Here is a 12,315-nt window from a genome sequence, read left to right as displayed (position 1 = left end):
TCTGTGAGCAGAGTTAACGGGCGTGCATGGCTTTGCATTCTTATTCTCATAAAGCTTTCCTTCAAGCGTGAGCTACGTACAGCTCACGCTCATCAACTACCTGTGAAATGCAGAAATGCTCCCATAAGGCAACAGCCGAAGTGGACTTTGCTGTATATGAAAGTAGGAACCTGTTGTTTCCCCCCATTTGCTGTTGTTGCTAAGAATTCATCTTACGTAACCCATCTTACGTAACCCAATCATTTTGGAGCATCACCTAGCTTCAGAAGGCCACTTTATGTTATTTCATTGCCATGTCACATCATGTAATTTCCAAAACATTGAAGCTTGCAAAAGTGCACATTTTTCCAGCTAATAAGGTTACTAGATACTCTAGAAACAACCAACTGCTTTGTTGCGGTTGCCATCTCTGAAGCTTTGTGTCTTGCATCCTTCAGGTGTCGCCAGTCAAGATTTGCCAGGTCCAGCTATACTCTGGATTTGTGGCTCCCGGCACAACACAGCTGACATTTTGCAGGTACGCACAGGTGCTCAATGTGCTGGTTTGGTCAGACAGTTCTAGCTCTTTTGTGGTGGCCTCTCTAACATTTACTGATCTAGATTTGCACCAGCATAGCTTACTTTTTTTAATGTTAATTTTCTCAAGCTTTGCTTGTTCCGTAGCTGTTGTCTGTGTCCTTATTAAACATGCATGTGCTGTGTTGGGCTTAAAGCGCCAGCAGTCTTCGTTCATTTAAATTTTACCTGATGCGACATCTCAAAGGCACATATGACATGCATTAGGCTTCAGACAAGAAGTGTCACTGCCATTGCAAACACTAAGCACTGCAACACGCTCTTGCAAGTAAAATAAGTGAGGTCAAGTACAAAATTGGTCACCTGCCTCCTTACCTCAAGCTCACCTTCCAGATTTCAGCTTTGCTTGCTGGCCAGGTTTGCAGGTGCCACTTGTACTTGCACATGATGCAGGCATGAACTTGACGGCATCGAAGAGCTGGATCGGTACCCGGAGGGCTTCCAGCTGTCCCTTGAGGTCCGGGTGGGTGACACTCCTAGCCCGCGGCTCACCAACGGTCCATGGGCCGACCTCGAGCACTTGGAGACCAATGCCGCCATCCTGTTCAGCACTGACGAAGAGCTTGAGGCTTGCATTGGTGAGCACAGTTGTTGGACCCTGGCAGGATAATTCCGCAGCCGGCAACTACCTAATCATATAGTGGTCAAAGAGAATGCGTATACGTAGTACCAGCCAATTACATTAACTCGTGTCCATGGCATGGCACAGGCAAGCTACTTTCAATGTCACCGTTCCTCAGGAGCTGTGTTTTGGAGTACAGAGCCACTGAGGGCGGTGGCAGTGCGATATTTTGGGAACTGTGACCTGATTTCTTAAGTTGTCGCCGAGTGTAGCCAGGTATAGCTGAATGTGGTGTCAACCTTGAAAGCTTGTGGCATGCAGCGCCAAAGCTCTACACAACAACATGACGGGGTAAAAATGGTGAGAAGGGCGCTTCATGTTTTGAGAAAAACGACAGTTGAGGACCAAGAAAAGCAGAGGAGCGAAGGTGGAAAGAATGGGTCAATGCAATGCATACTCTGCTTTCAAGGGTACAGGGAGATGCGGTCATGATGTGGCCTGCAGCCCTTGCATCAGGCTGACCAACATGTGCATGTTTGTTTGTGATATGACGGGACCAGTAGTACTGTTCTTTTTGCATGTGTGCAAGAGTCTTGTTCAACACACCACATAGCCATGATGTTTTTGTCAGCACGACTTCGTGTTGGCAGGCTGGCAAAAGGATGTAACAGATTTATTGCTAATTCAAAGTACTCTGGCACCATACTGTTGTTAGAGAGTCAGCAGCTATCTTATAAAGCAAAAGAAGAGCATTTGCATATATATATATATATAGCTGCAAAAAAATTTTTTTTCAATACTCTGAGACAGGGAGCCCTATGTGACAATTTTTCTAGTGCACTGCTCTGTGGTTTAAAACCCAGCAAAATGGTAATTAGAGTAATTGTTTTCGCAGGCCATTTCTCAAGGAATGCCCCTGCAAGGCCACCTCCACCTGCAACACCCAGTTTGCCAAGTAGGGACACTTCTCCGCAGCACTCAGAGAGTGACGTTCCAAGTGCTACCACGTCTGCGGAGGCAAGTTTTTGTCCGTGTACTGTTCTTATTGCTTTTATTAATACTGTATATTATGGCTTATTAGTCATAGATGCATTGAAAAATTGTTGGTATTTACCTTCTTGGCCAGTGGCCAGTGCACATGCGTGAAATGTATTAATTTGACGAAATTTATTAAGTCATGTTCACACTAACAAGTAGATCAAAGTCAACACAGAGACAATGAAAGCCTCATTTTAGTTAGTAAACAGTTCTTAGCTGTTCACATGTTTCTGAGGGTTATTAGTATGTATTTCCTTCTAAAACTTACAAAGGCAGCAGCGGCCCAAATTCAATGGTTCTCCCATCCTTTCAAGCATAACTTAAGTAATGTCCTCCTTTCGCACCATAATCGGAAGGTAATCGAAGGAAGGCAGCATAACCTGCCGCAGAGGCACAGTGGCTGCTCAGACTTTCATTGTGGGTTCGATTCCCAAGTGAACTGCGATGGAAGGGGATGCAAAAAAACACTTGTGTTACAAGCATAGGGCACACTTTACAGAACCCCATGTGGTCAGAAAGACCTGATCTAGAACCCTCTACAACGGCATCTCCCATAGCTGCTGAATGGCTTGGATACGTAAACCTCATAATTCAAAAGTTAGCACATCAAATTGTCTTTGTTTCAATCCTTTTTTTCCTATGGCATCAAGTCAGCCATTACTTATTCTGCTAAGCCATGAATACCCATTAATCGCTTATTCTGTAAAGAATGAGCTGAATGTGATTATTTGTGAGTGGTACTATGGAGCTCCCGTAGGCCAGCTTTCATTTCAAAAGCATTGCTAGGTTGTCAGGCAATACGTCCAGTGTTGTTGAATGCCGAGAGAGTGTTTCTCGGTCGGGTCCTGCCTTGCAAAAGTATGGTTGTCGTGAGATTTCTGTAGCTTTTCATACGTTTAAGGTAATCGTAGCAGTGTGTTTGTCAGGAGAGTTGGTACGCATTCGAAAGATACAAATGAGCACAAACTTACCAGGGACAAGGAGGGACGGAGGACAGATGCTCACTTATGCGTGATGTTTATTGGAGCCGTGACGTCAATAAGTACATAATCCAGGGTTGTTAGACACGCGCACAGTGAAGGCAAACAGTATGTAATCAGGGAAGCCTTCTGAGCATTTCATATTTAAATAAGCACAAAATAACACAGACGAAAAGGTGTTGACAACCTTGGGGAATTATATACAGTGAAATCTTGACAAAACTAACTTCAGGTAACCACAGCAAATATAACATCGTTATATTGAAAGCCCCAAAATTAAGCATAATAATTGCATTTCGACGACATAAAATTCCTACCTTTGCAAAGGTACACCCTTGAGCTCGTTTCTCGCAAAGATCTTGTTTCTCACATCTCAACTACTATAAGCAGTCAGCACAGGATTTCAGAAAAGTTTGTTAAGGTGGTGTTCGTAGTAGTGAGGTCTCGGTGTATTGACAGGCTGGTTCCAATAAAGGTAAGTTATAAGTATGCACACCTGTCCTGTGTCCTTCCTTGCCCTGTCAAGTTTTTACTCGTTTATATCTTTCACTAGATTTCTTATCGGGGGGCATGTTGAGTTACTTCTGTCAGCAGTGTCACGTGTCTTGTGGATTTAATGCATTTTATAAGTTTCTTGTGCCTTTTCTCAGTTGCTTACTACAATGGACCTTTGTTATTGTTTTGTTTTTTTCTCTCTCATTCGTATCTCGGCGCATGTGCACTCTTCCCATTTTGTGAACTATAGTGGCCCCATGTTGTTTCGAAGATTATGATTTGATCTGGAATTGGGGGAATTCTGAGTTCTCAAACAAAGCCTTGTTCACAGGACTCGTAACACCTACAACTCAGTTGCCCCATGAGAAAACTCTGCATTTTCTTCATCTCTTCTACCTCAACACTTTTTCTTTGATGTACAATATGGCCCACTCTTAAAGAGAGCACCAAGTTAGCACTTGGCTGCCAATTACAGCTGAACTATCGCTCAAATGCATGCAGATTGTTCTTTAGTGTATTGATGTCAACCTGATGCATCCTATCAGCTATGTTTTTCCCCCTCTCAATAAAGTAGAAGCGTTTCAGACTTATATTGGCTTTATTACCAGCTACGTGTTCCCTTTAGAAGGGACTTGTACCCTACAGTTCTTTAACACTTATCTTTAATGACTTGTGGAAACATATGTAGTGTGCACTTGAGAAAAGGCTACAAAGCTATGCTTACATTTTGCCCACAATGTCAGCAATTCCTGCACCTATCCAATATCTAATGTCTTAGCCCATTCAGGAGGCAAGTTGTTGTCATTAACATGAGCTTTCCCGATGGGTCACAATATTGGCGACAGGTGTAAGATGCGCCTTAGGCTATTGTGCAAGGGAGCCATGAGAAATTCAGATCCGACAAAAACAATGAGGTGTGTCATTTCTCGCGGCCTTCACCAGACGCTGCTGGGGCCGATGCGCAAGCTTTCAGCAGCGGCAGATGGGGGAAGTGGGGCAGCTGTCGACAACAACACGGTGCCTCCGCCGCGGCCCAAGGCCAAGGAGGTGGACCTGCTCAACCTAGCAAGCTTCTCCATCGACGATGGCAGCAGTGGCGAGAGCCAAGCGCCCTCGGACCGCACAGTGGACGACCTTCTAGGCACTTCCTTGTCCAGCCAGCCGACATCGAACTTTGACCTTCTCGTCAATCACAGGGTAAGTGCTGGCCTACGTGGATGAAAGTGTGTTGAAGGGATACAGTGGCCTCTCTTTAAATAGAAACTCAAGGAACCAGGAAAATTGGTTCACTATCAGCTTGGGCGCAGGCAATTCCCGCTCCCACACCCACAGCTAACTAGACCTCAATCTTCCACATTGAGAATGTTACAAATGGGATCTTTCCCTTCGAGAGGAAAGTTTAGCCGCTTTGCTCTGGACATCGACCCACACTGCCCCGAGTGCAATGAAGAGTATTGCTCGTTATCACACATGCTCTGGCAATGCTCTGCGTTACAAATCGCATCTTTTAATAAACAAGAGGACTGGGAAAAAGCTCTTAAAAGCGGCGATCCCCAGGACCAACTAAGGGCTGTCCAAAGGGCCTGCGAACAGGCGGAGGAGCATGGTCTTCCGGCCCCAACGTGGAAGCGGTCCGCAACTACAACTTAGTAGTTCCTTAGGACCTTAATAAAGTTTGTTGACTGACTGACTAACTGTTTATCAGGAGTTCCATTTACTGTGAGACAAAGCTGAATACAAAACCAACCAACCATAAGGATGGTGTTCCATTTAAGAGGCAGTTCCGTTTCAGCAATTTCCGTTTATCGAGATTCCCTTGTCCTTCCTCTGAGAATAAGATGGTCTTCCTCCTTACTGCAGCTGATGTTTAGAGTCAAACCCGGTTTGAAGTCGTACACGACACGAAAATATTTTTGTTGTATCCAATATTCATTATAAGCCTACGCGCCAGTGTCGGGGGAAAAAATAAATGTAGAAATTCTAAATTTACTTTGTTAGTCAGGACTGCTGAAGTGCAACCTGTAGTACAATCCTGCCCACATTCATAAACTTGCTCACGTTTCGTTAATGCGTCCAAAAGTAGAATATGCATATGCCATCCTGGACCCGTAGCAGGCTTACATTATTGCTAACATGGGTACCTTACGAAACTGTCTCGTATGCTTTGTTTACTCTCATTACTCACATTTCACTAGCATCACTGCTTTTAAAACATCGTGTCACCTCAAGATTGCGCTCCTTGAACTTTTCCACAAGCTGCATTGCCATCCAACTGTGCATCATGATTTCCTCCAGAAATCCGCAGCCATGTTTCCTCGCCAAGATCACTTTTAATCTGTCTCCATTCAGCTTGACTCAGCCTGACATCACACGATACCAAGAACTATTGCGCACATTAAACAAAGACTAACAAATGTTTAGCAGTTGACCTTCCAGTTTCACTTGACATCATGCCAATGCATGTATAGTAAAACCCCGCTAACTTCAAGTTGTAGAAACAGGGTGGAAAATTTCGAGATAAGCAAATTCACAAAGATATAAGGCCCTGGCCTCGCAAAAACCACATAGAGTCTTTCAAAGTATGTGCCAGCAGCCACTAAATTTCTTGCAAATGCTAAACATACCAGGAGTGGTATTTTCGGTAGATCACTTTTGAGAGGTATTGTACAACTTGGCACCTGACACGTCAGGCATCTATGAGCAACAGCAATCTTGGCACAGAGCCAAGCAAACACTGTTGCACGTAGGCACGTAGGCGTGTCTAGAGGCTAGTCACGCGAAATATTGCGAAAGTGCTCATATCCCAAAAATGTAATCGACCGGCAGTATCGCCCTTGGCCTGAGATTTTGTAGCCATGCCTTCCGCTCTATTATGTTTCACTCTTTCATCTGCCGTTTTTGGCTGGCCTACCCATTGATGATGCGGGCGGAGCGTCACTACGACTACTGACGAAGCATGTTAAGAAACGGCATCGGAAAAGGCATTGCTACAAAATCCCGGCCCTGAACTTGTTAAGGAAATTTCAGAAACATGAAGCATTCGGCGTAGCTGACTTGGTGCACGGCATGGCCTAGCGCGCAGGTTCACATAGAAGCATAGAGCACAGTGAATAAACAAGCTGACGACCCTCAGCGCGCACATAAGTGTGCATGTTGTGGAGGTTGCATGTGCCTTCTTGCGCTCATCACGCTTTGTCAGGGGTCAGAACAACACTCCGCGGGGATTATCAGTGAAGTCGCAGCCATCCATGAACAATGGATGATAAAGAGTGGCATAGAATGAAGCATAATTTGCTACAAACTTGCGGTCTTGTCACTTTTTGACCATATCTTTTTGGCCATATGTAGTTGTGTTCACCTTGACATTAAATTCACTGCCACTTGGAAGTTCCTTGCATTCATTATTTACATGTTACATTTCTTTTCTTATAGGCCATGTTTTATTATAGGAGTCTTCCATGTATCATTATATGACAATCAGTGCTTTTTTTTTATTCACTCGCGCTTTTTCATTCAGTCTTTTCATTCGTATTCTAACCAGCGATTTTTTTCTCTATAGTGCGCAAATATCTCTCGAAGTGTAATTATATTGTTTATTGTTGAATTGCAAATTGCTCTTGACACTTTGTGAATCTTTTTTAATTATGCGTTGTTCAAGCTCTTGTAGATAATATACTGCTACTAATTGTATAGTTGTGTATCTCAGTGATAAGTTGTATCAGTTCTGCCCCGCCCCCATGTAATACCCTCATCCGAGGGCTTTTGGGATATTGCTGAATAAATAAACAAATGTATCCAATAATGCATTATGGTTGTGTTCGTTGAATATTAAGGTTTGACTACTTTACCATTTGTGCGTTTCATGATGTTCACTCAATGCAGTTTAGCTTTCGGCATTGTGTAAGTTGCAAGTACATCATATTTAGAATATGATGTTCTGTGTAGTGCGTCAATTTGACACTTGTGATTTGACTGACTGCCTTGTCCCGCTGATGAGCACTTGTGCTTAAGTGGACTGGTTATTGTAATTGATGTAGATGTAAGATTAAAATGTATCATCATCATCATTAATATTATTATTCAGTACTCCGCACGCTGTGCTTTGTGTGCACGGCACCTTGCCACTTGTCACCATCTGCAATGTGGTGTGTTATAAAATTAACTTGACAGTCATGGCTTGGTCTTGTCTCATCTGCGTAGCAGTCTGCGCAGCCTCCGCTGATCGGTGACCTCTCGTCATCCGGCGCGGCGCCAGCCTTCGACCCGTTTGCCACCGGTTCCGCTGGGTCAGCACCGTCAACAGTGCCCACTGTCAACCTGATGGATGCCAAGTCTCCGACAGCCACCAAAGGCGGGGCCGACCTCTTCGACCCGTTTGGAACGGCCACCCCGGCTTCTGCTGCTCCCGGCTGGGCCAACACCAGCGTCAGCGCGGGGAACACACCACAGGTGGGAGGCACAACTGGCATAGAGTTTCTTACAAACGTCACTGGGTGCAACTCTGGCGCTGGTTGTCTAAGTTGGTTGCGTCACTTCTGGGAGTGTTCCTATCTGTGAAAATATTTCAACAAAAAAGAAAAATTCAGGAGATTGCCGAACTCTACATAGATTTTAAATTACTGAAACACAACAAGGCTCGTCAATACCGGATCATTGAATGCCAAAGAAAAAAAAAATCCCCACCCGTGTGTATTTTAAACGAAGCTCGAGGTAAAGTTCCGGTTAACCCACTAGTACTATCCAGTCACTGTGATTTCGCAGTATACCAGCTCTAAGCTCCTAAATCAGAACAGGATGTTTAGCAAGACTTAGTTTGACGTCCTTTGCTGTTGTCCGACAAAACGTATGGGTCTGCCATCTCTTACTTTGGTAATCCTCTGTGCACAGAGTTTCCCACCAGGCTGAACACTCCGAGAAACTCGTGTCTGCATTCATTTGGGTGAATGAATCGCACTCGTCGTCAGTGCGTACAGCTATTTCATAGACTGCCATAAGATGTAACATAGTTGAACGTCCTAGTCAAAGCACATACAGCAAGAAACTGATTAGATGTAGAGGCATTCATTCGCTCTAGAGGCCTATCTCAGGTTTTCATAACGGGCTCACAAACTTTACCTTGGTATAGCAAACAGCGTGTGGAACTACCGTAGTTGCTTGACTCTTGTGAGCCCTCTGTTGCAGTGCACGCCCGATTTTCGTGGATGAAATTGAAAAATGCAGTGCCCTTGGTTGTCTCCTCATGAGTGTTTCTCAATAAAGCTGAAAGAAAGGGCGATTTGTTTTCGCTTGCACAAAGAAAATTTATTGCCTCAGATCTACACTGGACTCGACAGCTCAGAGCAAGTCATCTTCGGTGCCGACTATGGCTATTTCATATTTTTGATTTCCTAAATTCCTTGCAAACTGTGACTGCCTGGCAAACATACAGGGACATTTTTTTTTTTAGCCGCACCAAATTTTAAAAAAAATTGCCTGTGGCAGATGGCACGCAACATATTTTTAAAAAAAAGTAACAGGAACATCAGTGCATTCCGTCTAACATTTAGAAAATTAATATTTCGGAACTGGTGCAGTCCTGAGAATTTGTTCCAAGTGGATACGCCTTGCGAGCTCAATGTGGTGGTGTGGGGCAGAGGTAGGATACCCAGTTTCTAATCTTAAAGTCGTAAGTTAGAATCCTCATCCATTCCGCTACATTTTTTAGGTTTGTAGTGGCACCTGACAGCGGCAACAAAAAGAAAAAAAGATTGCTGAGAGCCAGTGGGGCTATGCTAGTCCTTGTGCTACCAAACTTGGAAGGCACACTAACGATCAAAGAAACTCCCTCACCAGAACAGGAATTGGCCTCCCTGGTGCAGTATTCGGCCACTACCTCCCTCGTGAATCTTGCAATTAACCCTACATAGAATAGGCATAAAACTACCACACCTTCCACAACTTGGGCAACCTGTGGATAGGATTGGACTTCAGAAATCTGTAATGGCAATGACAATAGCTTGTCATCGTTGTACAGTGCAGTCAACTTATAACGATATCGAGAAACACGTAAAAATATGATTGTTATAACCGATGATTGCTATATCTCGAGTGTACATGACGGCAAATTCTTCAATTCTTATGCGCGTGTTGGATTTTCACACATGTTCTGTTACATAGTTCTGCGCATGGTATGAACCACTCCTGTAAATTGTCTTCTAATACCCACTCCTACCTAAGGCCTTAACTACAGGCAGGCCACACTTAAATAAATAAATAAAAAAACTGGACTTCCATAATAAAGAAGCCACCAATCGTACCTTTGTAGTTCCGAAGCCGAATTCGCCACTTGCCCTAAAGAATAGATGTTGTAGAAAGTAGGCTGTGAAAAACGAAACTTTATTTCTAGTGCCAAAGATCTTGTCAAGCAGTAGGTGTGCTGAAATAATCAGAAATCTGCACTTGCTTTTGCGGCAGTTTCAGCTTCACAACTGTGGTATGCATAGCTTCCAGCTGCTGCGCGAACACTGGCAGCAATCCTTTGGAATGCATAAAATCAATTAAGGAGTCAATAGATGACAATGCACTTTATGTGGACATTGAGGTCGAGGTCAAGGAGCACTGTTGATCTCATTGTCACTGTTGCGGGCGCCACTGTCCACAACATTGCAGACTGTCGTGACAGCACACATTCGGCGATCACCTTGTCGGTGATCTCATCGCAGAACGAGGCAGCACTGTCTGCAGTCAAGAACTCCTCCATCGACGCACCACCTGTGTCACCAGTAGGGATGTGCTCCCAGAGGTCGGTTAAGTCGGCAGCATCCACTGTGTTGGTCTCACTATCAGTAGGGGGGGTAGGTTTGTGCTGGCACACAAAGCCCACCTTTTTGAAGCAGTTTTGTATGGTGGACTGCTTCACCTCATACCACGCACCATAGATGAAGCGCACGGCTTTCAAAAGGCTGATTTTCAGGGCAGGGGCCCGCCAGCATGGCCCGATGTGCCAGGAGCTGTGTGGTCAATGACTAAGGTTAGCCATTCCAGCATGCGCTGCCTATATAAAGCTATAAAGTTGGCTATACCGCCGGCGTCCAATGTCTACAGGCCTGCCGGCGTGTTTGGAGGCAGAAACATCAATTTGACCGAGGTCAGCTTCGGGTTAACACTGTGTGCGCTACAGTTGTCCAGTAGCAGCACTACTCTTCCTTGACTTTCAGTTATGCTGTCCAACTCGAGCAGCCACTCCTCGAACAAGTCGCAGGTCATCCATGCCTTCTTATTACTGCGATAGCTGACAGGAATGTGCTGATTCTCGAAGCATGCTGGATTGTTGGATTGCCCGATAATAAAAGGCTGGAAGCGACACAGCTTTGTGCTTTGTCGGCGCTATCTTCGAACTGGGCTCTCTGTTGTTTCGGTGGCTTCACCTGTGAAGCTACTATCATGCTCGCTGCGAGAGGGACTGAGTTAAGGGATGGGTGCCAGTGCGCCGCTTTGCTTTTAACCTTTTTTTTTCTCTCATTTTCTCTCTCTCTCTTTTGGTGTGGGCGATGCATGAGGCAAGTGATTCGCAAGTGATTTTAAGCGCAGTTTGTGTTTTGCAGTTGTGTTGAGACTGTTTTGTTTTCTGGCCCTCTTCTGTGCAGCACAAGCAGGGTGGCATCCCAAACAGCGTGTCAGCCTTCAACATGGCTGCCGCTTCAACGGCGACGACTCAGAGTGGCGGGGCTGCCGCCAAACTTGACACCATGCCGGGGACGTGGGACACCCTGTTCCCGGGCAGCACCTGGGTGCCGCTGGTACCCTCGACCGGCGGCAGCGGAGCAGGGACACCAGGATCTGGATTGACCCGGAATGCTTCCACGCCCAACCTCGAGGCGCTTGGGCGCAAGGCTGACCCATTTGCGGACCTAGGTCTGTTTTAAACTGTTCTACCCTAGAAACATATCTAGTCAGAGGGTTCATTGAAACTTCATCTTGAAGCAACCACAATGGCTTAGTGGCTATGACCTTCAGCTGGCTGAGCTCAAGGTCACAGATTCAATTTTCTGCCATTGCAGCTGCGCGGAGTGCTTGTGTGCCGCGCAGGTCATTTGAGAGGCCCACACGCAGTACCACATCAAGGAAAATTGGAACATGTTCCTGGCCATTGAGAGTATGTTTGCTCAGAAAACAATGAAATGCTATTTGAGTTAAAACCTAACTAATATAGTAACTAATTAGTCATTTGCTTTCTGAGCTCTCTGCAACTGAAATCTCTTGGCAGTGTACGAAAAACGCTACTATAGGGGCTATTCATCCAGTTTGCCGTGCTTAATTAAATCATAATTTGAGCTAGAACAGAGCAGCGGTGAACGAAAAATCTTTTTTTGAACACGCACAGCGAAATATTCAAGACCCTGTATTGAAGTTCTAGGTTTACCTGGCATATTCCGGTTTAAACTTAGCCACCTGGCTCTGCGTTTTTGGATTAATCCAATAAAATCCGAAAAACGCTTGCCGGTAAAAAGTGTGGTGGTTGGGATATATCCGAAAAGCTCTGGCTTACGGGGCCCTTGAAAAAAGGGTGAGGAGGTGAAGGCATTCGCCCTAGCAACAGACTCCTTGCACAACCTGCTCATCAAGCTTGAGGCTGCTAAAATAAATTTAAACGACCCTCTCTCAATAATTACGGAACTGGGAGGC

At 45.0% G+C, this 12,315-nt stretch overlaps 1 protein-coding gene across 3 annotated transcripts in view; it reads left to right on the top strand.

Moving 5' to 3' along the window:
- aux (cyclin-G-associated kinase) overlaps nucleotides 1–12,315 on the top strand; it is a 66,170-nt gene that overhangs the window by 40,764 nt on the left and 13,091 nt on the right. For 2 of the 3 annotated variants that reach the window (XM_075672255.1, XM_075672257.1), the window contains 6 exons: nucleotides 438–517; nucleotides 970–1,154; nucleotides 2,034–2,155; nucleotides 4,594–4,848; nucleotides 7,852–8,100; nucleotides 11,277–11,544. In XM_075672255.1, coding sequence (XP_075528370.1) covers nucleotides 438–517; nucleotides 970–1,154; nucleotides 2,034–2,155; nucleotides 4,594–4,848; nucleotides 7,852–8,100; nucleotides 11,277–11,544 — 1,159 coding nt within the window. The remainder of the gene's footprint in view (nucleotides 1–437; nucleotides 518–969; nucleotides 1,155–2,033; nucleotides 2,156–4,593; nucleotides 4,849–7,851; nucleotides 8,101–11,276; nucleotides 11,545–12,315) is intronic. The other variant, XM_075672256.1, reaches the window with a different exon arrangement.

The sequence above is a fragment of the Dermacentor variabilis genome, chromosome 10, assembly GCF_050947875.1.
Source record: "Dermacentor variabilis isolate Ectoservices chromosome 10, ASM5094787v1, whole genome shotgun sequence".
Taxonomy (NCBI): Eukaryota; Metazoa; Arthropoda; class Arachnida; order Ixodida; family Ixodidae; genus Dermacentor; species Dermacentor variabilis.
The sequence above is the reverse complement of the archived record's forward strand: the minus strand, read 5'-3'. Positions and strand labels throughout refer to the sequence as shown.